Raw genomic sequence first — 26,971 nt, forward strand, 5'->3', positions numbered from 1 at the left:
AAAAGGTGCTGGTGAAATGAGCACTAATAAATTATGCTAAACTGAATAAAAGAAATTTGTAGTTTTGGCCTTGGAATGAAAACCTGTTAAATACATGGGCCACTGGGAACCAATACAAATGTCAGCATAAAGAGTTGTCTAACTGACACAACAGAAATATAATAGTAATTCAGTTATTTCCAAAGTGCCAACACTGTAAGTACGAAACATAAATGCAGAAGATAGAAGGAGAACAGCACCACCATTCAGCAGATTTAAACTTGTTCTTTATGATGCATTTTCATCAAAATTTGTAGTTTCCAGGTATCAAATTTCATTCATGCAACACCAATCCACTAAGAAATACATATTTTGGTGAGAAAATTAAAGTCCATATTTAAGTAAAAACTGTTTTGAAATAAAAATAAAACAAAATTTATTTTTACCAAAAAATCTTTTTTTTTTTTTTTTTTACTAACAGAATAATTATCTGGAAAAAGTAATTTCCCACATGAGATAGTTAAAGGAAGTTAAATGCATTTAAAAATGGAAGATTCTGCATTTACATAGTTATATGCCATTAATATCGAAGATATGTTTTCCGGCAAAAAACTTCTCATGCTTAAAAAATGCACCTTAGTTTTATACTGTACATTACAACATACAGTAGTAAGAAACAGAAGTAGTAAACAGGTTATATGCAAAGAAAAACAGTTACATTACAAGACAGTTACAACTGTGACACAAAAAAATTAAAATGTTCAGCTTTAACAGTATTTGAAGGCAATTCACAATCATTTCAGGAGTTTTGTGAAATTTAAGGCCATTAGTTCTAGATAAAATGTATCTGACACTCACAAAACTGTGTATTTTGTAAAAACTGTACATGCAAAACCATTTTATAATTATATATGAACAGGCATATAATAAAATTTTTGGGTAGTTCCGTACACAAAATTGTGCACAAAGCAACATGGTTGTGCAATTTTTAAACCAGTTAATTAACATTATCATTCATGCACCCTGAATGGAAATGTGATTAAATGACAATATTAAACCCAAATATTAAGAGCCAGCATCCCTTTGAATGGGCAATCTAGACAAAAAAAGTTAAGATTTTAAATTAAGTTTAAAATGGGCCATTATAAAACATCTGCTGTAATCACTGCAAAAGACTTTTCTGATGCAAAATTTCCAGTGCTTTAAGGAATGCATGATAAGATTTAATGAGCTCAGTGAGTCAACTGTAATACTCTGATAGTTCTGATTTGAGGTAATTTTCTATAATTACTTATAGCAAGTAACTCTTCTAATTTGCTTCAGTAACTAGTTTAAAATCTGTAAACTTAGATAAACTTAGAAATTGGAGAATCTCTGAAAAAATACACATACCTCCCCCTCAAAGTTTGGAGTTAGTCATAAGTCATATGCAATTATGTTATTCAGATTTTAGGAGTTTATTCTCAAACTGTGAGATGAATGGATTACTGAGCACTGATTGAAGCAATTCAGAAATTGGAAAACACATATATATTTGTTTTCTTAGCTTTCATTTCCATTTGTCTGGACAAACATTCAAAGAGATATTGCTTCTCTTGTTATCTTGTGACAAGCTACTGCAAGCTAGAAGACATGTGAGTCAATATTCCAAACTTTTATTCTTAAGAATAGTTATAAAAGTACTGAAATTTAAAAATAGTAACATGTAAACATTGATAGATTAATAGCATTCCTATACATTTATATACACACAGTATTCAGAGAGGACAATATCTGCTGAGTTGAAAACCTGACTTGTGCTTTCCCCTCCAATAAATACATCAAAAAAGTAGGGGGTTTTGTCAAAAAAAATAAGACTTAGAGAGAACATCAACATTTTGCTCCTAGCGTTTAAAAGCTTTCCAGTTGCTCATGCAACCATAGGAGAATTTTGGTATGTGAAGAGAATTTTTCTAGCTCCAACAATTTACCAGAAGCTACTGCTGCATCCAGAGAGTCTTGACTTGTGATAAATGCTAAGCACTTTGGAGCAGTCATATCTGAGTCTGCAACACATGAATCGGGGGTGTATAGGGTGGTGGTGCAGGTGATGGCTTTATTCCTCTGACTCTCATGTAGGACAGAAACTGCTCTGGGATCTCAGCTAAAACATCTTTAGCAAGTCTTGCCATGCTTAACACGTGGTTTCCACTTCTGTCAATGTAATCTCGGAATGGCACAAACTACAAAACAAAAGAGATGTTCACACAGGTCGTTATACAGACACAGAATACATCTTACAACATAAAAATAAGAAAGTTAGAGTACACGAATATGCTACCTTACACATTTTATATATACATATACATATTTTGTATTTTATATATACACATTGTATCTCAATTTTAAAAAATCTGTCTTCTAATAGAAACCGTGTCATGCTTTCACTTGGGTGAAGTTCTTCACATAAGCCATGGCTAGCTCAGATTGGTAATTACATGTCTCATTGATATATTTGGTTTATCTCTCAACCCTTTTCATACAAGAAGGTAATTCTGCCTCAGAAAGCTATTCTTATCTTACATTTCCTGCTCACGGAGCTCTCCTACCAGACTGCCTCTGCTCTGGCAGTTTGTGAACAGAATTTTTGCCATCTGAAGTGAACAAAACAGAAAGGATGACTTTATATTCTTGACCATTTTGCATTATACCTAGTAGAACTATGAACCACCTCAACACTTTTAATATGATACTAACAAATGCATAAAAAATCTAAGCAAAAAGGATTGGATTCAGAAAAGAACTTGTTATGTGATACCCGAATCTGCAACACCTAAAAAGTTAGCTACCCAGCTCTGGCTTGGATTTCATAATAATTAATGAGATGCTTGTGTTACTAGTATAGAAAAAAGAAACAGTCTAGGGTCCTTGATTTTTATTCACAACAGACAGCATGCAGAGATGTAGTGGATTAAGCTAACTAATAGGTTATACCAAAGGGAAAGCTGATTTGAAATTCTGCTTCTTGCTCAGATTTTGGGGCCTATCTCAGGGCAATAGCTGGGTGACTTTTCAAAATTGGGATTCGATGTCCAAAGCTACTTCTGGTACTGATTATACTAGGCTATGCTATGCTGGAATTCAAAGTCTAATGGTGCCTTTCACCCCCCCTCACAAAACAGGGAAGATGTAATTGTTAACTGCTGTACTCCAGGATAAACTAGAACTGATTGAGAAGTCAGACCCACGGATCTCTCATCTCCTGGCTGAACTCTAAAATCTGAAGACTCTTTTGCCATTATACTAACCAGACTAATTTTGCTTTCTTGGATGCAGAGCAACCAAGGCTACAGATTAAATTCCATTTTTCTAAAAAGCATTGAAGTTTTCAAAATTTAGGGGAACACTGAATTACAGTGAGAGTTCAGTCTACACTGTATTTCTGAGATCCTGAGAGTTTTCCAGAAATCACAGAAATAAACAAAAAGAAATCTACTAAATACATTAAACAAATAAAAAAAACTCTTGGGGAAAAAACACACCACCACCATCCCCCCCCCATCCCATCCCCCCAACCCCCCCCCCCCCCAACCAAAACCAAAGACAACATTTCAGCAATAAAGAACTTGAACTTAAATCATTTTTACAACAACTTTGGAAAGCACTTCTCACCCTGTACTTATGAAACCTGTCTAGGCATCAATCTCCTACTAAAAGGTGTTTACAATTCAAATAAGAGATGACTCTTTGCATAACTGTCCTGAAAAGGATCTCAAATTGCCAGAAAAAAGGCTTCAAGCCTAAGTATTTGAACTATGTTAAATTAAACTGAAACCTGTCACAAAATTAAGCATAAACTGCTACTGATTAGAGCATTTCCCCAGGAAGCAGTAGATCTGCAGTTTCTTAGAAGATGACTTAGTCACAGAATTGTTGAAGCTAGAAGTGACCTCTGGAGATCCTTTAGTCGAACCTTGTTGCTCAAGCAGAGCCAGCTAACGCAGGACGCCATAGTCAACAAGACTACAAGAGTAGTCAGCAAGACTATTCAATGCGAATAGCCTTTATAGCTCAGATAGGAGCATCCTTTACCTCTTCGTTGTGTTGTGTCCAAGAATGTGTCAGGCATAAGGGCAGGAGAACAACAGGCAAAAAGGAACCTGACTTTAGGGTATTAAGCCAGGAAGCAAGGTATCTGCAGTTCTATAATTAGCTGTCTTAACTATTTCTGTGTTTATTCAGTAACTCTTCAATACAAGAGACAAGCACATACTGTGACATTTACTAGTACTGACTCCTCCACTTCATAAAAAGGCTCTAGCAGTTTTCAGAAGCCAGCCCAGCACTGCCCCGTTTCAAGTGGTTGTTCCTTCTTAAACTCCATCAACTTTTCTGTAAGAATACATCTGACTGCCCCCAGAAGTATGAAGTTAGAAGAACAACAAAACAAAACAAGCATCTCTGTAGCCTGCTGGTTTACACATTCAGCTGGGAAGGGATAAGCTTGGTGTTCATTTCTCCCTCATGTGGTTATTCATTTCCTAATGCAATGTCACTCTTATGTAAAAAGCACATGTAGTCTGAGCTAAAGAACAAAATGTGTCCCAACCCAAGAGATCACCTTACCCATTAGTCTGCAGACATGAAAACTCAGACCACTGTTCTGCAGCAAAGGGAGGCTATTTCAACAGTGTAATTGTTGAAATGCAATTATACAATATAGATGACCTGAATTAGTCTCCCTCCCCTCTCCTTATGGTATACAGATGACAGAGGAGCTGGAGGAACTATGGACAGATAAGCACGCATACAGATATACAAGGACAGCTGGCAATGACAGCAAGGCCTAGAGCTATCATGTAGAAGAAGTAGAGGTGGCAGAGGAATAGAATGAAAGACATAAGAGAAACCAAAGGGAAATTGATGGAATGTAAAGTGCTTTTTCTATAGTTTAAGAGTTTCATTTAAAAGGCTAATATACAAAATTTTCAAGAGAAACAATAGGTACATTTCTATGAGTAAGTATTTTCCTAAAACTTCTTAAATAGAAAAAGGATAACAAAGGAGCAGAAATGAAATAAACTGAGGAAGAACTGGTACACATGTAATACAATATGTATGTATACTAGCAAGAAGGGAGTAATGAAGGTCATGTCTTTACATGAATTTCAGTCAGCAGTAAATATGATAGATAGTGACTCACTGTTAGCAGGCAAATTTTACCTTTACTAATTTAATTAAAATATTTCACAATACCAACTGTTAAAATTATCAGTTAATTTCATTAGCTAATTTTAACTAACCTAATACGTGAAAAATAAACTTTTTATATTTCAGTAGTTAATTTTATAACAGCAAATCAGTTTTATCCTGCCAGATAGAAAATAAAGGTCATACCAAACCTAAAGGGTTTGACATTATCCCTTTTTATTTATTTAGCTAGCCTATAATGTATTTGTTAGTATTTAGACAGAAAAAGAGCACAAAATAATACTGCCTTCAGGTAATTCAATATGGCTTTGGGCAAAGTTCTAACTGAAATATGTTAATAGTAAATAAATGTTTTATTACATTTCTGATATGCAATGAATTCTAAAGAAATACAAAAGGGTATTCATTACATATTATTTTTTATTTCTCAGCAGAAATTAGAATATTTCTGATGCAAGCATTTTCACAAATCTTGTTTATAACACTTGAAGAGCTCTATCTATTTATGCTCTTTGAATGTAAAACCAGCAGCTTTTGGAGCTGCTGTTGTTTGGAGAAATTATATATAATTATGTTGCATATATTTAAATGCATTTAAACATAAGTGCAATGCATGCCAGAGATATCTGCATTAGCTTTAAAAAAATATGACATGGCACAAGGTGTTGCAGAAATACTAGTTTGGGGTCCAGAAACACTTCCAGCTCTGGAGGCAGATCTCCACACACTGCTCTGTTGAACAGCACTGACATACACAGCATAACAGATTACAGACAGTGCCTCTCTAGCCCAGTACGGGCTACCAAGGAACATTATAAAGGATTTGACAAAATGAGAAACAGTATTTCTTGCCTCCTGTTCAGCTCTCCAGCCTCTCCTCATCCCTACTTTTATAATTACCTTTTTGACAACATTGCCTAAAGCAGCCAGCATGTCTCACTCTTGTAAGAGTTTTGATATCTCACTCTCCCATCAGTTTTCTCTCTATGTTGCAGAAATGAAAAAAGTCTCTTTTTCAACTATTAGAAAAAGTAATTCAGGAATCTATGACTTTCTTTAACGTATATCCATACAGATTATGAGGGTAATTTAACTGCTGTCATTTTATTCTCATTTCTGATCCCCATTTAGGGAAAAAAAAGAAAGGGAATTTTAATGTAGTATTTATTGCACTGAGAAGCTTTAAGACCGGGAAAAAAAGATCTGATCATTTTAATTTCCACATATTTACACAGAATTATTTATTTTGTATTGTAAACAAAAAGAACTATAAAATCAGGTGTCATATACACGTTTTGAACATCTCCTTGGATTGAGATATTGTATCCACCAGGAGTTATCAAACCCTTAAACATTCACATACCAGTACTGGTAACATCAAACATTTTGAAAAGTTTCAGTTCCTACATACATAAATGAAAACAAATATACATATTCCAAAGTTCATCAGCTGCAATCTGACCTTAATTTTTATTAAAACATTACCACCTGCAATATGAGCTATTCATATAGCTCAGGTTTTTATATATATTTTTATATATATATATATATATATGTATATATTCTACTAACCAACAATAATATAAAAATCCAACATGGCTTGGAGAGAAATAAGTGAAAATAAGCAAGAGGAAAAACAAGTAAAGACTATGAATTTTGACAAATAGGAGGAATAAAGGGAGAAGAAGAAATGGCAGATCGAAGGTAAGGTTTGAACCTAAGGATGCCTGTCAGGGTTTAAGAGGCATTTGGACAATGCCCTTAATAACATGCTTTAACTTTTGGTCAGCCCTGAAGTGGTCAGGCAGTTGGACTAGATGTCTGTTGTAGGTCCCTTCCAACGGAAATACTCTATTTCATAAATGTATTCAGACACTTCCAGGAAAATACGCCGTCCACAGAAGATTTAGTTTTAGACATATCATTCTTTCTAAAGTAGAAAAGAAAATAAAAAATGCATAGCTAGTTAATTTTATTTGATCAAGAAAATAATTATGAAATAAAGTCTGTCCAGGGGGGTAGGTAATCAGGAGGCAAGATGGGGTGTCTGGAGCATGGATGAAATACATAGTTTGGACAACCTGTGGAGTTGTAGAAATCTGCAGCTCTGAGGGGAAGGGGGATTATGGTGGGTGTGTATGCGCATGCAAAGCTGCTACACCACCCTGCCAGTGGTTGCGTAGGAATGAATGACAACTACTGGGCTGACTGACTGACTGTAGGGAGCAGGAACAGAACCAGAGGACTCTGGCAGAGAAATGGAATGCAGATGAGAGTAGCACTCTTAGGACTTGGTTCAGTCACGTAAACACAGACCACAGAATCATAGAATAGTTTGGGTTGGAAGGGACCTTTAAAGGTCATCTAGTCCAAGCCCCCTGCAATAAGCAGGGGCATCTTCAACTAGATCAGGTTGCCCAGAGCCCTGTCCAACCTGACCTTGAACGTTTCCAGGGATGGGGCATCTACCACCTCTCTGGGCAACCTGTGCCAGCTATCATCTGAGGCTCCTTAAAGCATGAGACATCTGCATGGTTGTATGTGGCAGACACAACATAGGAACTAGGAGATCCTCATGGTCTTCTGGACTGGCAGTTAAAGGCAAGGAAAGATACCCTAGGCATTTCAAATGCACGTTAGAAGTCTAGGTATTGCCAACTTCCACAAAAGTTGCAGTTTTTCGTTATGGAATCATAGTGAGATTGCAGTACAGAGGCAACTAACTCTTCTCCCATGGTTGTATAAACCTAAGACTTTATATCAGTGTGCTGTCAGTTAGGGGTCATTTCCTAATGAATGCAGATCCACTACTATGTATTATATAAAGGCTTACAGGTATCACAGAGAGTTTCTGAGCTTGTTATGAACACCTCAAGATAAAGTAAGTCAGGGCTAAGGTAAAATGACAGGTAGGAATATAGATAGAAACAAGAATTCAAAACAAACAGCATCAGTAAAATCTAACTATTAGAGTAAATTTTCTCTCCCACCTGCACAATGTCTCTTTCTGCAAACTTTCCTCTTGAAGAAATCCTCACTACATCACCATCCAGTTCTTCCATGGCTTAAAAAAAAACCACACCAATGAATTTCTTTATGACTTCAACTACACAACAAAAACAAACTTACTGAGAAAAACTTCAGTCAATTTACACTTTAGGGCAACAAACCCAACAGTTGTTACTTAGGTAACTCTTTAAGATCATCTGTGCCATAAAATACATCATGCTTTGTAGTTATCTAGCACTTTTTCATGCTGACGATACATACTTTTTGCCTTGCAATCTTCAGAACAAAACAGACCACAATAAGGTCTTTATCCTTCCAGCTCTCAAACCACCAAGTATATCTGTTTTGGTAAGGCTATATTTATACTTTCATAGGTGGAAAAAGAATTCATCTTCAGCAATTCTTCTTGCAGAAGATATCATAGGATACAGCACAAAGAGGTAATAACTCACATTCATACTGGAAAAGGAATGACTGTTAATGCATAGGAATGAGGAGTTCTTAAAAAATATTTATTAAATTTATTGGGTAACTCTTCTTGTATCTTTCTAAGCAGGATCCAAGAAAACTCTAAAATTGTCCAGATACCCAGATGCCATTCTAGGTAGAAAGGTATACCTGCTCTCTGGTCAGTGTTGAAATGGATGGACTTGGGATCACAGATTATTGCTCAGCTGTTGGATCTGCAATCCTTCTTTCAGCATACGCTATGAAAATCAAAGCCCTGCATCACTGAGCTTCTCAGGGGTTTACACACTGGGCTGAGTTCCCTGAAACCAGCATTTCAAAATCTAGTTCTTCCAATGCAAGAACTAGAAAGCATCAATGTTGCTATCGGGAGCCAAGTTCAAGCCAAACAAAAGAGCATTTTTGTTCAAAGAAAAAATTAGTAGGTCTGTAGAGCATGCTGCCAGATGATGCTGTTGATGCAAAAAATGTACACGTGTTCAAACCAGGAGACTGAACAAGTATTTGAAGGAGAGATCCACTGAAAATTTCCAAAATAGACACAAAGCACATCCTGCTCAGGAAATTCAAGTCTATAAACAGTATTCAGGGAAGTATCATATTTCCTTATTCTATTCTTAACATTTTCTAGATAACCACCCATTGCCATGTCAGATACAGAACACTGGGCAAAACGGACCCCTGATCTGACCTGTTACAGTCATCCTCACATCCATAAGTAAAGTTCTGCCAAATGTATGTGCCACCTATCTGAGCTCCAGACTTTTAAGAACCCCTCTGGTAGCCCCCAGGGGCTGGGAGATCTATGGGGCAGTGATACCTGCAGAGCAGTAACTTAGTCTCTCTACAGCAGAGCTGAGGCTTGACTGGCATTTGAATTGTAAGACAGTGTGCCTGGAACATACACCCTCCTACACACACAATTCTTCAGCGTCCACATCAGACATGGAGTCTGTTCTTTTTTCCAGAAGGAATTTCTACAGATGGAAAAGTCATTTCTCTGCCCTCTTGGGCATTAAAGAACTACAGATTTGGCACACATCTAATGGGTGTATTTCACTGAGGCAGTATACTCAAGGAGTGTGGGTCCAAAGATGGAAACTATATCCTGCAGTACAAACAGAATCCTGCCTTAAGAAAAGCAACAGGGATGACACCCCAAAAACTCTGCAAAGACAAGCTCCAGAAGTAAAAAAAAGACTGAATCTGCATGTCCTGACTGAGCTAAGGGGAGCCTGCGCAAACCCAAGGACTGGACAAACAGGGAGAAAGGGAAAAGGCAAAGGAGGAGTGAGAGAAAAGTAAGTAACATACAACTAAAGTGGGAATTACCAGGGGTAAAAATGAAGTTTGCAAATCTCCCTCATATGCATTTATTAAGATAAACTGTCTTTTCTCATTGCTTGTGGCATACAATCATCTGAAGTGTAAGAGTCCACCTGGACAATCTCTTCAAGGAATAAGATACTTAAAATTATCACTAATATACCACTTGTCAAAAAGCATATGAAAGTCAACCTCCAATAAATTTTTGTGTGTGTGTTATTTTTTCCTCATTTTCATACTCTTAGAATATTTGTACAAGAATTAACATGTACAGTCGTCATATTTACATTATACATCTGTGGTAGTACTAAGTATATTTCACGTAGAAAAGAAGGCATACTGTCTAACCAGAAGTACTAGAATTAAAAGGAAGGATGTAGGAGGAATAGATATACAGGGAATGTCTACACTTCATAGTGCAGTGATATACACGATGGCACTTAAATTAGTCCAAATAACAGAAGCAGCTTAGTTACTGCAATAGAGAACGGTGTTCTGGAATATCACATGAAAGAATATGCAAATAATCCTGGTAATTTCTCTCCTGCTGTAACATTCTCTCAATGCTGCTATACAGTAAGGCTCACTCCTGTTATCTAGTGAAATCCAGGTTAACCCAGATCACCTCCTCAAATGTCTTTATTTTTCTCAGTATTTTATTACTGCAGTAAGAACAGATGATCAATATTTCCAGTCAACTGACACTTCACAAGGCAACTAAATATCTGTGTTGAAGAAATTCAACATTACTTGAGTATATGTATTTTACTGTGGTTTTTTTTTTTTTTCCACTCATCTTCTGGAGCTCTGTAAATGCTGAGCCCCCATATGACTCTGTGACTTGAACAGAGAGCCTGAGGGGCTACACAGCTCCACATGGTAGCTTGTAATCATACTGAGTTATCAATCAATCCAGCTGGAAATGTCAGCAGTGCTTACTGCTTGTTCCATATTATGCTCTTTTAAATAACAGTATTTGTTTGAAAAACCACATACTACTAAAATGTAAACAAATATAACAAATTCTAGGAAAAACACCAGAATACTTACCATCAAATTCTGCTGGTCCTACTCCCACTATAATTATTGACATTGGAAGCTTTGAAGCCTTCAAAAGAAGAAGAAAAAGAGCTTTAACACATTACATAACCTCTGCCAATAATATGTGAGATCTGCGGACAATATGAATAAAAAACATGCAGAAGTTATGTTTTAAAGAAAAAATTTTTTTTTCCACCTAAAAAGTTGAGTGGTGTAAACTACCTGCTCAAGTGGTACAAAATATCTTGGATGCAGATAGAAAGGCAGATGATTATTTTAATTTATTTTTTCCTTATAAAGTCCCTGAATCATATAGGATCGTAATTAAACACAACAAACTGTGTTAGGATTTAATACCAATATGACAACTAAGACAACAAATTTATCTTAGAAGTTTTTGTAAACTGACAATAATTGCAAATATATACCTAATGACAGTTTGACATTTATTTAAATGTACTTTGCCGTTTCTTGATATTACATGGCTTCTTGGAACCATGTGACACTATTTTTTACATAGATCTTATGCCAATTTTTCTCAAGAGAATGAATCACCTATTTGAGGGATATGTATCTTGTATTTTTTCCATGAATGAAATTTTATTCAAGTCAGTCATCTGTGCCACAAAGTAAACAAGATATTGAATTGGCTTATGGTAAGATTTTAAATTTTATTTAATCTTTTTCATTCAATGAAACAAGGCAAAGATGATATCTGGCTTTCCCTGACTAAACTCTCTGTAAAACCTTCAAAATTATGAAGACAGTATCATAAATATTTGATTCTCCTGCCCTGATAGTAGCACCAGATATCTGCTAATTTACAGAAATAATCTGAAACTGCCTCTGTTGAGGAAGGTAACAACTAAAAAAAACCATCTACCAAATGTCAGGGTTGACAACTGTTCCTTACTGAGATATTCTGATGAACTGTGAAATGTTTACAGTCATTTTAAACAGGAGTATACACTGGCCAAAAATAATAGATGTATGCTTTCTGCTAAATTAAACTCTGCTTCACTGAAGTCTGAAGTCAAGTGGGTTTAGAACATATTGTCATATTTTTCTTTTGGAATATAAAAAGTGTTTTTCTCCCTAATTTGAAAGATATTCTAATTTTAGATACATCATCACCATTTCCCATTCTTCATCTGTCATAATACTACATATAAAACCAACTGTCTTTAAGCAGATTTACAGTTCATTACTGTAAACATGCTATTTAAAACAATGAAAATACACCATTCTATAAATCACTATTTAATGTTCTACACCACTACATTATACACTATATACTATACATTGACTGCAAATTCATCACAAGGTATTACTACATAGTCACTCTTCCAGCTAAAATTTTGTAGCAGAGTAAAAAAAATTTAATAATCCCTTGTTAGTAATAGTAAAGGCTGCCTGGCCATGGTCCTGGGCAACCAGCTCTAGGTGGCCCTGCTTGAGCAGGGGGGTTGGACCAGATGACCTCCAGAGGTCCCTTCCAACCTCAACCAGTCTGTGATTAAGGGCCATAAATACAGTGTAACTGTAACTGAATTACAGTGCACTGCATAAGTCAATAATAGTAAGTATAGAATATTTTTGAGACATGAAGCATTTCTTAGAACAGAACATGTTCTGTTTTTCAGGTGTTTTCTAGAATCTTATTGCTTGATTGTAAAGAAAACATTCTTTAAAGACATTCCTACTCACACAGACACAGTATTATGTGATACAATGTATATGAAAGAGTAAGTGGCAAGGACAGCATCAAGACAAAGAGTTAAACTTTTGCATATAAACTTAAGTGTTGGCATTTCCTGAATGACAGCATAACCTTTAGACAGTTTGGTAAAACAGAATGTGTCTGACACATATGCTGTAATGAGAAAGATGCCTAAGAGCACAATTAGTGTTAAAAAATGAAATATATTCTTCCTGAGTTTTATACATATCAAGTTGCATTGAACAACACTGCCCTTTTTATTATTTTGGATATTATTAAGCATTTAACTAGTTCTGTCATGGTATACTGTGCTCACACTTCAAGAAGTATACAGAAAAATGAATGCATCTTCATAAAAAGAAAAGACAGCAAATATTCCTAAACTTCCACTCATTCCAAGCTAACACCACATCTGCTGTATTTCCAGGCAGTTGCAGACTAACAGCTATTATTCCTAAAAATGAACTAACACTGGAAACAAGGTTTTTCTGTATGTCTTAGTGGCCAACTACTTAATGTTACAAGGTATCGGCCAACTGGACTTGCTGGTCTCTTTACTTACGGACTTCAAATCGAGGGGTGAGTTAAATCAAGAGCTGCTCTTTTTTCTCCATGGAGCCTTTTTGCCACCTAAAAGAAGCTCATCTAAAAGAAGTTATATTCTGAACTTCTAGGCTAGACTAGAGAATGAACTTCCAAGCTAAAAGCTTGTTTATCTCCTTTAAAAGAGATTCAGTTTATCCTACTTTAATATTGGAAGCTGGAAGAGGAGAGGAAGTAAACTGGTACCTTCAAACACAGTTATAGCTTTGAGTGTAAAAACTTACCAGGTGGGCTGTCAGAGTCCTTACTGACACACAGACTCTGTCTACATGCTGCTGGCTAGAACCTGAGGACATCTTGTTCTCCAGTGAAGAGAGAACATTTCAGTAATATTTTCATGTGCACCCTACAAACTGGAATGGCATTGAATCTCTACAGGAGGTAGCGAAAATGGGCCTTTAAAAATATGCCACGTAATTCTACACTACTCATTTTGACATGATGTTTAATTATTTTAATGTAGGCTTTTCACCCACCACCTCACTATTAACTAGATCCACTGTGCTATGTTCAAAACTATTGGTATAGATCTTTTCAAACCCTGCCTGGAAGTTGTTTCTGTGTGTACTTTCATCTGACGTTTCCCAGGGACAAAAGCAAAACTTACATTCACTATGGATTCTTTTGTCTGAGCCATATCAGAGATAACACCATCTGTAATAATGAGAAGAACAAAATACTGGGAGCCATCTTTTACTGAAGCAGCATATCTAAGGGAAGAAAAAACAACATTATAATAGTAAAAACCCCCTTTTTACAAAGGAACTAATATGAAAAGAAGCTGTATTTTTAAAATTTGACTACTAAGGACTAAGAAAAATAAAGAAACATGATGCAGTGGGTTTCAAAAGTAAAGACATTCATAATTAAGATAGACATTCTACTTTAAAATGAGAACATTAGGAAAACATAACTCATACAATATTGATACTGATAATCTGCATGTGTTGAATCAGTGAAAAATAGGAACTGTATCACTACCAAGAGGAGCATGGACAGAATGTCCTTTATAGAATCATGAGTTGTTAGAAACTCTAAGTTATTTAATAGTTATTACATCATCTGGGGAACATAGTTTGGTATGAAGGGCATACATTAATATAGAATGGCTGGTTTTATAGAACAAATACAATTTATCAGGAATCAGCACATTCCATAATTTTTTTTTTTTTGTCTTACAAAAACAGGTTACTTACTGTTGACCATGCTTGCAGACTTACAGTTCACATTCATGTGCACTTTTGTACAATGGCTGAACATGCACCCTGCAACCCTGGCTTAGATATTCATCTCTGTACCACCCCTAGATGTCCTTTCAAGACTCAAGCTTCTCCCTGTGCTGCACACGAATACAAGACAAAACACATCCAGTGCCATTTCATTCCCACCTCAGCCAAAGGACCCAAGAAGCAACTGCTCTTTGAAAATGAGCAGCTTTTGAAGATTTGGAAAGTCCTGATAGACAGTGAGTCCATAGCAGCCCCACTGAACTCTATGGCCTGCATACCACAAACTATGACTTCAGTTCATTTATCTTCAACTCCCAAGGGTCAAAGTGTCTTATATAGTTAGTGAAGAACTTTTTTTGTGTGTAGCAGGTCGCTCCACTTGCTGCTTCACTTGACAGCAGCCAGTATAGTTCCTACTTTCATGAAGGCTCTTGGTGCTGTGAAGGAGTCAAACAGTAGAACCTTGTAATAAAAGTAGCAATGAGTAGTATGGAGATCAGTACAAAAAAAAAAAAAAAAATTAGTTTGCATATGAATACTGTGGAATATATGTCCAAGTACAGAATATGACTGTCAAAGAACTCACTATCTTATTGGCTGCTGGACATGAAAGGCCTGTGTCACTGAACAAGATATGTTCTAATGATGCTCATGATGATTGCATATGCTTAGGAAATTCTAACTCTGATGTTACACAGTGCATTTGCAAGCGAGTACTCCCCAATAAATAAGATGCTGTAACCACAACATTTACAAGAGTTTGGAGGAATGTGTGTGAAATGGAATCTACAACTCACAGAAAGCCATCACATTCCTCCCTCTCCCTCCCCAAGATACAGATGGGCAGAAAAGCCACACAGACAATGAACCTGTTGAACATCATCTATTTTCATTCTGGCAGTAGGTACTGATAGTTAAATATCTAGATTAGCAAGACCTACTGTGGAATACATTTTCATTACCATGCAGAGACTTCTTTTATCTCATTTTTCCACAATGCTTATAATCTTTTCAGTGATGACTGCAGTGACAAGGGATGATGAGAGTAAAATAAAAATTCATTACCCTTTCTGAGCACTTAATACTGTCTACGTACCTACACTGAAGAAATGGAACAGAAATTTGGTTATTTCAAATTTTCCACAGAATAAAACATTCTGAAGTCTTTTGCAAGAAAGATCTTATATGAGGAGGGGAGATGACAGAAGACAGTAGGTTGAATCTGGTGTAGTTTAGATAACTTCCTAGCTGGGGATGGATAATAAACTCATTATCTGCTTGAAGAGCTTCTGAAGAGTTCCGAGATCACAACAGGATAGTAATATCTGACATTGTTTCCAGAGATTTCATCAGAGGCATATTTTTAAGTAGGAGGGATGTGGGAAGAAGAAATTTCTTTGAGACTGAAGGTAGATTCAAAGAGTAACTGCAGGCTAGATCAACATTTCTAGTACCGTGTGTATGAGAGTCAACAGAATAGCCAAGAAACTGAACCTTGAAGGAAAATGATGTTACTGAGAGCTGGACTGGTACATGGATTGTACTAAGGATGATCACACAGTAGAAATCCTCATGAAGATACTTAGCTTTTCCACTATAATGTAGTGTGATTTGCTACCAGAAGGAGTTCCCAAAGTTGGCAACAACTTGGTATTTAGACAAAAGTTCAGTGGAAGAGCTACAAATGGTGGTGACAGGCTTCTGTAATTCTGCAAAAGTTGACAAATATTCCTGAGAAACGACTGGTGAGAAAAGGAACTCAATTTATGCCAATGCTTTGATGGTACTAGATCAAGAATTTAAATTTTTTGAATGAACAGAAGGCTTGAGGTTAATCGCCAAATTCTGAACCAGCCAGCTAAACTGATACGACAAGTTCTAAAGAAGAAAAAGCCAGAGAAGTCAATGGGTTAGATTTCCAGTTAACATGGCTAATGCAGACACTGAATGCCACTTATATGGAACTCAGCTGTCAGAAGGATTGGTGTATTTCCTCACAGTCTGAAAACTGCTACTGGAGAGATCCTGTCAAAGGGAAGATTAAAAGGAGACAGCTAGTTGCTAAAGACAAGCAATGGAATATACACGTACATAATTTGAATGGTATGATTTGAAGATGGAACAACTAATCTTCATGATAAATAACTGAATTCAGCTATCTAGCCATGCTGCAGTGCCCAGAAAATTCTTCTCACTATAGAATTTGCAAATTATTTTTCATTGGGCTGTAGAACTAACAACAGCAAGAACAGATAGTAAATAAATATTTCTTGCTACAACAATTAACTATTTTGCAAGCTCATAAATAAAACATTAACAATACAATGATTTACACTTCCCTGCTGCTTTATTTTATAAACATTAGTTCTTCCTCTGTATCTATAAAGAAAATAAAATCTGTTCAGGTAGTTACTCAGCTAAATTATCTGAGCCATATCACTTTTGCTATACCAACACATGGAGGTATACTGTAAGTCACGATCTTGTATGCCAAAATAAGGCAACATTATCCTTCTTAAGAAACTTCTGCAAACACAAGAAGGGTTTTACTTTGAGAAGTTAGATGAGGTGTTGTATAACACAGCACAATGGCTCCCCAGTGGTGGCTGCTGCACTATTGCCTTAACAGTACCACTACCAGCTGGGAATTGTTGCCACAGAGAGCCTTGGAAAATTTTGTTGATATTTTGGACATTTTGAGATTAGAGGAACCACATATGCCAAAAAAATGGCATTCTATAAATTTTCTGATAGATTTCTGTCTTTTCTGGGAAGCAAAAATTCTGTGCTCCAAAGGACATAAAAGGAAAACGGCAGAGTGATCTCACAAAAATTTTTTTTCATTATGATTTCTCCTAAGATTTTAACACAGGGTGGATCGACTGGATCACTTGTATTTATTTTTAATCAGCGACGAAATTCTGCATAATACTAGCACATGGTCTTCAAACCTACTCAAAGGTACAAGATAATCATGTTAGACTGAATAAACAGAACAGCTGTAAATATCTTTTTCAATGTTTAGCATCATGTAACTGTTAGCCTTTTATATGTGATAGTTATACTGACAATAAGAAGTTTCTGCAAAGTACCTGTTGTGATGCTTACCTGGCTACATGATTAATTACAGGGGCAAAGTTTGTTGGTCCATAAAGCTGTACAGATTTTAGACTCCTGTAATATGCCTCCATTACACCATCAATTCCATGGCAGTATGGATTTTGAGGGTTTCCATTCTAATGAAAGCAAGAGATGATTAATCACTAAAAGTAATTATGAAGAAAAAATGATGTGGGTTAGTGAATGCTACCCAGTGTACATTTTTAAATGGCAAAGACCTAAGCATTCTAGGATCTATTCAGAGAGTTTACTACAAATGCCCAATGTAAGTGCCATGGCTGGTTGTGTTAACCGCCTAAGGAAGGAGGTTCTAGCAGCCTCATGTTATATGCAGTCTGGATCACTGGAACTGGTTCCAGTTCTTTGCTCTGTAAAAGCACCACAATGCCTCATGAATTAACTGAATTAGTTTTAGAAACAACTTTAAAAACTGAAACTAGCCAGGAATAAGTCTGCTGTTTTAAAGGCCTTAAGATTATGTGTATCAATATATTTGAACTTGCCACATGAAAGTCCAAAGAAAGTCTGTGATTCAAATCAATATCTGCAATTGAACCTGTTTTAAATTACTATCCATGTGGAAAACCTTTCCTTGAGATAAGACATGTGGCATTGTTTTCTAGCACAGGCTAACAGAAGAAATACACATCTACAATTACCAGCATTCTGCCATGTCTTTGCTGCTATCTAATTAAAACTCACCTGATAAACCTATGCTTGCTGTAATTCTGACAACTCTATCCTACTCAGAGAAGAACAAAAAACTGAAAATAAGCAAGTAGATAAACATCCACACTAATCACAAGCATTTATAACACATCAACCTTTCTGGCAAATCCCGTTAGATTTTAGGTTTGTCATTTAACTGGCACATGGACCAGTCTCAGATTTGTTCGTCATCTCAGCTTAAAGTCCACTTAGTTATCTCTATGCCTCTAAACTAGCAGCCTATAAAAGATAAAGAGATCCCAGAAAATGAGAGAGAACTATAACAATAATAATGAGAGATTATCTTGGATCACGATCACTTGCTTCTTAAGATAGATTAGCTTCAGTCTGAAGTCTTTCAAGCATCTGTTTCTCATGCTGCTACAGCTGAGGTTAAAGATGATTACTTTTCTTTATTACTATTTTTGGCCTACAGGGACTTCTTGACTCTGGATTTCTTTCAGTAAATTCACTACGATGAAAAATTTTGAAACAGTCTTTTATACAGAAGAATTAGCACGTTCTCTGTTCTCTACTTGTCCAGTAATTGCTTAAGACCGCAACCTTAACTCCCCAAATTCTGTTGTAGTAAAGAAATTAAAACAATATATAAATATTTATTTACTTACCAGTGCAAATTCATGTGACACTCTTCCATCTGGAGGCAGTCTAGCTCCAAAACCTAGAGCTGGGAACATTTTATCACTATCATAGTCCTGAATTATTTCACCTACTGCTTTCAGTGCCATGCCATAAGCATTCAGCTGATAGGGATTCATGTAGTGCAGTGAAGTAGGCTGTGAAGGGTTACCTGTTGAAGCAAGAATCAGATTTACTTTAAAACTGAATCACTTCAAAATGTTCTCTCTTAAAAAAGACAGAAATCTAAGAAAGCAGAAATTGAAAAGAAAGGATCATGAAAAGAAAATGAACTTATTTCCTATATACATAACTGTGGTTGTATCAGGTAAAAATGCAATGTTCTGAATACATTTTTAATAGGTTAACAGTAGTAGCTGTAAACTTTTTCAGCATTGAAAGGGCAGCAACAAAGTGATTAGACTTGTAAAATTGTGTCATTTTATAATATGATACACACTTTTAGGATGAAATTTACATAAGTATTATGACATTCTGAAAGCAGCTTTGGAGGAGGATGAAAACTTATCTCTGCTTCACCTCACTTCAGCCTCACTCCACCTGAAACTCCTTTCTTTTGCCCCTCTCAATGGGGTCTTCTAAGTTAGCCAGTTTTCTCCAAGCAATAAGAAAGAAAAAATAAAAATCAGAAAGTACACAAATATTTGCAAACTGCTCCTACTTATTCAATTTTATAGGTGGCTTCTTCAATTTTTATCTGTTTGCCCTGCTTTTCTGGACACAAATTGGCCTCTAGTCTGTTGCTCAGCAAAATGGAATCCTGCTTCCAGGTGGTGCCAGGCATACAGATAATCAATAATACAATGAAGTTAAGCGGAATACTGATATAGATACATACACACACACACACACATATGTACACTTAAAACTGAACACACCACATACATACACAGGATGTTTATTTCTATTCTTACCATTTGAGGCTGTGAAATCAATAGCTACTGTGAAATTGATTTGGGTTCTGCAGAAAAAGCAAATACAGATCTTATTAATAGTTTTACTGTTATGTGGAAAAATAAACAAGAGATTGTAATGTTGTTTGTGGACAAACTGTAGGATACTGACTTTCTAATACAGGAAATAAACACTGAAAATACTCTAAGGTTCCAGCCAAAAGCTACACAACACTATTTTATTAACACACTGAAAACTGTTACTTTACTCCATCCTTCCTTTTTGCATTGTTTATGAAAAATCCTAAATCATTAATAAGTTTATTAACATCCATAAACATTATTAATTCATTTTCAACAGTGATGCTGATTTTTCCTTGGACATATTTCAGCCTTAGTCATGGAAGACTTTGACAAGGGAAGTAGGCTTCTACGGATCTGCTCATTTTCTTAATACTAAAACTGTGCCTTCAATCAGAACACGTTTGAAATCATGCTATGCATAAAATCTTTGGACAGGATATCATAGTTTTTGACAGTGGATTTCTTTCATGTGAACATAGTCAATACATTGAGTGAGCATATCAAGGTAATTCTTGGAAGACAAAAGTAAAACTGGAAGCAGGAATATAAAGGTCTGTATTTGGAGCAGTAGCTGAGTAAAGCCATTATTGTGCATGGATCAGTTGTTAGCAGAGACATTGTCAGAAAAATTGATCATTAATAGACTTTTACAGAGTGACAATCCAATTAAAAAGTTCTGTTCTGCAACTTCCTTCAGGACAAAACACTGTCATTCTGGAGATAGAGTCTTACTAGCTAAGAGATTATCAGCAAAAAGAGTTTGTATGAATTTGAAAATTAACTTTTTGCTCAGATTGAGTTTTTTACATCTTCCTTCAAATTTCTGCCTCTCAGTGTGTGCAAGTATGAACTTAATGACCAAATTAGCAAAGATTAAAGCTTTTTGAAAGGTATTGAGCAGATTTAACTCATGCACATTTAGATTAAGCATCAACAATCTGACACCTGGCCTTGCAGTAGTGGTTTCAGTGCTCAAATAACCTGATGTGCCCAGAGAAAATACTATTTATTTAATAAAAAAATGTGTATGAAAAAAAATTCACATGGAATCATTTTATCATACTGATCAATGCTAACACAAACTAAGCTAGGTTACGAGTGGACTCTGTCTCCAAAAAGTGGTAAAAGCCTACCAATGCCCACAGTATCAAGAAGAGTCCTTGGAACATGGTCAGCCCAGGATATGTCTAAAAATGCTGTGGCCTCAGTATGGACTTCAACAAAAAAACAGTGAAAGCTGCTGCAATCTCTGAAAAGTTCAGAGGCCTAAGCTTTATGAGAGAAGTTTTTCTGCCAATACTTCTGCATTCTGCTTTATGCAGTTTCACCAGAAAATTTTAAATGGCATGACAAGTCAGATTTTGTTTGATCTGTACCCAAATGTCAGGCACTGTGGCTTCTTAAACACAATGTCCTTCTGCACTACCAGTTAGTTGTAAGAATAAAGATCCTAAGAAGTGCGTGTCAACTAGTTTTCTACCACCATCACTACAGCATGCAGAAAAGTTGTCTTCCTCAGATAAGAACAGGTTAGGAAAAACAGTAACAAAAAAGTCTAATACAACACCATTTCTCTATTTATGCTTAGAGTCCTTATTAGCACTGCTAGGCAAAACTGCTTTTGGGCTATAAACTCCCTGTACTTAAAATTTAAGGGCTTTGGTGTGGTGCAGTGTTTGGAGAGTAAAACAAGACTTTTCTAAGCATTACATGTCAGGTACATCTAGTACAGAAATCCTTCAGCATGCTGAAGAACGTGTCACTGAGAAAAAAAACCTCAAACAGCTTTTCCTCTGCATAAGAACAGCAAAACTTATTTGTAAACTCATTTCCTGGATCAGCTAATCTGATCCAATTGGTAAGAAGAGAGTTTCATGGATTCTGAAGACAGAAACAAGAGAAAGCACAGTAAAAGACGACCAAAAAGAAAAATGACTAACAAAAGTAAAAGAAAAAATATTAAACCCACATCTAATAGCAAAAAGAACAAAGTCAATTTTCATGTGACTACTGGTAATGACCGAGCATCAGTTTCTGGACTATTCCTCAAAGCAGTGTACCTGTATTAAATGTATACTGCTCCAGATAACAGAAATCCATCTGGTAAACTAGAAAGACTCCCTCTCCCATTTACAATCCACTGTAATCTGGACTATAATTTTTGTCCAAGCAGAAGAGTATGCATATTGCAGTATCTGCCAATTTGACAACTATAAAAATTGTGATGTAAAATAAGATCAAAACAGATGACTACATCTCTAGAATTTGTTTCCATCTGTATGTACATTTTAATGATACCACTATAGAGAAACATGCAAGAACTTAAACCATTTACTTGATTTCAACAATTTATAGATGACTGTACATAGATTAGATTTCAGTTTCCTAAATATAGGTTCCTAATGTTATTTTAGAGCCCCCAGGATACTTGCTACACCATGGAAATTTTGGGGAGTCTAAAATGGCATTAAATGACTATATAGTTCAGGAAACTGGATCCCAGTCTTAATGCAACTGTCACCTTGTATTATGGACTCATGACCACAGAGAATGTCATTAATGTCTTACAGAGAACCAGGAAAGCTAGAACAAACCCTGTTAGGGCAAACCTGCACTGTAAACACCCTGTGTTTTCAATGACCATTTTGTTTCATATATCATACAACATATGTATGGAGAAAAGAAGGCTCAGGGGAGACCTTATCGTTCTCCCCAACTACGTGAAAGGAGGTTGTAGTGAGGTGGGCGTCAGCCTCTTCTCCCAGGTAACAAGGGATAGGACAAGATGAAATGGCCTCAAGTTGCGCCAGGGGAGGTTTAGATTGGATGTTAGGAAAAATTTCTGCACTGAAAGGGTTGTCAAGCACTGAAAAGGCTGCCCAGGGAAGTGGTTGAGTCCCCATCCCTGGAGGTATTTAAAAGACGTGTAGATATGGCACTTAGGGACTTAGGCACTTAGTGGTGGACTTGGCAGTGCTAGGTTAACAGTTGGATGTGATGATCTTAAAGGTCTTTTCCAACCTAAATGATTCTATATCAGAAACATCCCTCTGAATATGATCTCATGGAAAAGCAACATAGAAGCCTAAGTTACACAAGGCACCAGTGTCCTCTGAGGGAAGGAACAATAAATTGCAAAAAGGTACAAAATAAAGGTCAACCCTTGTAGTCAAAATTATCAAAATGTAATTAAACCTTTTTTGAACACAAAACTGGGTCTTTCAAACAAACAGTTCAACTTCAAATTAGTACCACTGGAGAAAATATTTTCAAAAGCAGCTGTAATACAGTGAACATGTGTATTTTGTGTGAAAGATTACTAAGAAAGGGTATTAATTTCTCTACTGCTTCACCAGGACTGAAAAAATTAACCAGCTATAACTAACAAATTAATCCAGGAAGGCTAATTTAAAAGCTGTGTGTCATGAAAACATCAGATACAACTACCTTGGAAGCCAAATGGGATGGCTGGGAAATTAATCTGGATGACATTTTAAGAAGTGTTTTCATAGTAACATGTGTTATTCTAGAACCAAAATAAATGTAATAAATATATCTGAAAGTCCCCTGTCCTGTTTTTATTTCTACTACATGTTTTATTTCTTTTTAACAGACTAATTCTTAGGTCATATCAAGTATATGTTATTAGGTTACTGTTATTATTAACATATTAACCTTCATCAACAATAATGGGCTTTTTATAAGATTACTGATTACTGTATTTCATGTAAGGGACATTAGCTGAAAAATCATTAATTCAGAATAAGGACACTCAAAATTTACAAAAGCATATAAAATTGAAGCCTTTGAGACAAATTTAGGTGCTGGATTAAATGATGCAAATTTTAAAACACGACAACAAAACTTATTGTTTCTGGTAAGGAAATTCTTTGGCTAAGGCTGTGTCCCTGCTTTTCCAGCTGTATAGCTCTCCTAGGAGCTACATTAAAAGCTCGTGACACCCGCTACATCACTGATGTCGTGAGGTCATGAGGCTTTGCACAAAAGCCGCTAAAACATTGACACCTGGCTAGGCAGGCTGAGCTGCTGAATGTCCTGTCCCAAGGGAGAACTCGGGTAGAATATCCAAGCACAGCAATGTGCCTTATGGATTCTGAGCTGGATAGATCATTACTCCTCTGCCAGAATTTAGTTGGTATAGAAAGACATGATCTATTTGATACCTGGACAGGTGATTTTACCCTATACTACCACGAGAAATGAAGAAAGTATCTTAAAAGGAATGGTAACCTTCACCTCACAACCACAGAACAGCCATTTTGTTTGCTTCTTTGGAAGAGCAAGATGAAAGCTATAGTCTTTTAATAAGAGCTCTATCAGCACTGATACACATAAGGGAACAAACTAAGCCTGGATGTAACTTTTGACTAGGCTTGATAACATTTGTAATGATCAGGTTTTTTTAAACAGTACATTGGAAGGAAACATGAATTTCCTCCTGTGGCTTTGGAGTGATGACCAGCTGGTCTGTTAGAGAGGGGAAGCTGTTGAAGGTTTGAGGACCACTTACTGTGCAGAACTCTACAATGGAGCTAGTGGAGTAACTAACACTCTCAAGAGGCTGTAATCTCTCCATGGCATTTAAGTCCTCAGTGACAGTTATTTTATAATCTCCCCTTTGCAGATACTTGTTTGGCCAAATGCTGTACCAACATAAAGAAGATTTTTCTGATAGTCTACAAGGTCGTCTTCTTATATAGTCTTATTACTCCATATTTTTCTCCAAGTGTACAAGAAATATATGGTAAAACCTCCAAAATACATAGCTATGGCAGCCCTTGCTTCATAACTGTATCTCACACCAGGTCTCCTACAAACATCAAATATGCATGCCATTACACCATATGGTGTACTGGTTGGATGAAAACAGCTGTCATGAAAGGAGTTCTAAATTTCCATTCTGACCATCAATGATTCAATCCAGTTGAGTTAAAAATGTATTACCAAAGCCCTTAGAATCCAAACAACGTGTGGGTGTTAATTTCCAAAAACCTGGATAAAGGTAAGGCTTTTAACATGATGGGAGGAAAACATTTCCTCTTACGTCCCACTAATCTGGGACAGAAGAAATGACAATATTTTTCAGTTGCAAAAGGATTCAGCTCCTGAATTTTATTGATCTACAAATGCCTAGATTAACTTGTTAGCTTACTCCCTTTTCTAATAAGTCAAACAGGCTAGAAACTTCTGCACAGAAATATCCTTTCTGTCCACTAAATCTTGCAGCTTTTTGGCTCCTGGTGTCTCTTCCAGACAAAAACAGAGCATGCTATAAACTGTTTGACAGTCATTCCTGTAAAGCAGGATAATTTCAATTGCATTCCTCTTCAAGGTCATATCCCATACATTCCCGAGCTTCTTCATATATTTGGAGGTGTTTTGATAGGAATACGTCATTAATTGGTAAGTGGCAGGAGAAATCTGATTTTGAAATATACATGAATTTTTAGCACAATGTACCTATTTTAAATGTGGGAAGGTCAGTGTGGCAAAATACGTGATTAAGTATCAAGATGTAAGGAAAAGCCAGCTACTAAGATGGCACCACTTGATGTAATATTCAGATGCAAAGAGACATCTGCCTCTTTCCTGCCGTACTGCTATAAAATCCAGTCTTTATGTAGTAAAACGGAATTAGAATTTACGGACAAACTTCTGTTTCATTCTTCAAAGCTCTTTAAAAAGACAACAGTCATATAGATGATACTTACAATGGAATATCTCAATTAAACAGATGCAGACTCAAAACATAAATGAAATCAATACTGTAATCCCAATTTGTCGCAGTTAAAGCTGTCAGGATTACCATTAAATCAGTATTAGTTCTAGACACCTCAAATCAATTACAATGAAAGTTCTGAACATGAAGTATTTCATAAGCATCCATTTATGGAAGAGCCAATATTGTGCCTATTGCAGATTCAGTGTTTTCTTCTCCTTGCCTAACTAAATGGAAGAAAAAAAGGGAACGAAAAAAACAATTTTGGAGGACATACTTGATGGGAAAACAGACTGATTAATGACAAAATCTTCTCTTCCCCCTTCCTTCAAAACCTGTCAACTGGACTGCAACTGATGTGTAGTACTATTAAATGAGACAAACAAAGGAAGAGAGAAGCCAAGAAAATGACTCTGAGTCTCAGCCTCATGCTCATGTTTACAAAACTATATAGGTTGGAGAAAGAAAGGTAACATTTTATACAAGTACTTCTACAGCCTTCACTGGCATGTACATAGAAATAGCTGTATGAATCACTAAACAAGATTCTATATAAAATAATTAAACAATAAGTATTACTGCTTATACTTTTAAGCACAGAGTATTCTACTAAATTATACTCTTTTTATATAAAAGAGGAAAAAAGCTTAAGTGGTAATTATTAGTATCACAAGTCTTCTTTGACTTGCAGTTACAGAGATATATACAAAATATCAATAAGAAAAACAAAGTATTATTTGTATTCAAAATTTCTATTTGTCTACAGAATGTAGATAATTAGGTTTATTAACTTGTATTGTAACATCTCAGTGAGAAATGTGATAAACCATACTAAAAAGATTACATACGCACCCACTATAGTCTTTTCTTTCCAGATTCAGATACAAAACTTAATTCCTCAGTTCCTTATACACACTTCTTGTAGAGATGAATTTTGAATGAATGGGCAATAAGATGGTTGTGGCATATATGTACAACACACAGAACAAACAGCTACACTAGAGGCAGAACTGTTTCTTCATGCATTTGTGTATACATGTACTTCATTCAGCACAAACTTTTGGTAAACGTGGATGGATGGCCATTTTCTACTTCTGTTAAAGTCCTGAGAAAGGCAACAGCAGTCCTAATAAAAGTAACCTCTTTCTCTCAAACTCTAGGATTCTCTACTAAAACCAGAACGCCTGCATAAATCAGAAGG

The 26,971-nt window shown here is 36.0% G+C and overlaps 1 protein-coding gene across 2 annotated transcripts in view; it reads right to left on the bottom strand.

Moving 5' to 3' along the window:
- Positions 1-244: 244 nt before the first annotated feature.
- The window catches only part of CPNE8 (copine 8), a 116,427-nt gene continuing 89,700 nt past the window's right edge, over positions 245-26,971 (bottom strand). For both annotated transcript variants that reach the window (XM_052790319.1, XM_052790321.1), the window contains 7 exons: positions 19,968-20,014; positions 19,023-19,204; positions 17,674-17,801; positions 13,944-14,046; positions 11,023-11,080; positions 8,160-8,233; positions 245-2,201 (listed from right to left, as the gene is read on the bottom strand). In XM_052790319.1, coding sequence (XP_052646279.1) covers positions 2,013-2,201; positions 8,160-8,233; positions 11,023-11,080; positions 13,944-14,046; positions 17,674-17,801; positions 19,023-19,204; positions 19,968-20,014 — 781 coding nt within the window. In that variant the 3' untranslated portion in view covers positions 245-2,012. The remainder of the gene's footprint in view (positions 2,202-8,159; positions 8,234-11,022; positions 11,081-13,943; positions 14,047-17,673; positions 17,802-19,022; positions 19,205-19,967; positions 20,015-26,971) is intronic.

Source organism: Harpia harpyja, chromosome 6 (genome assembly GCF_026419915.1).
Source record: "Harpia harpyja isolate bHarHar1 chromosome 6, bHarHar1 primary haplotype, whole genome shotgun sequence".
Taxonomy (NCBI): Eukaryota; Metazoa; Chordata; class Aves; order Accipitriformes; family Accipitridae; genus Harpia; species Harpia harpyja.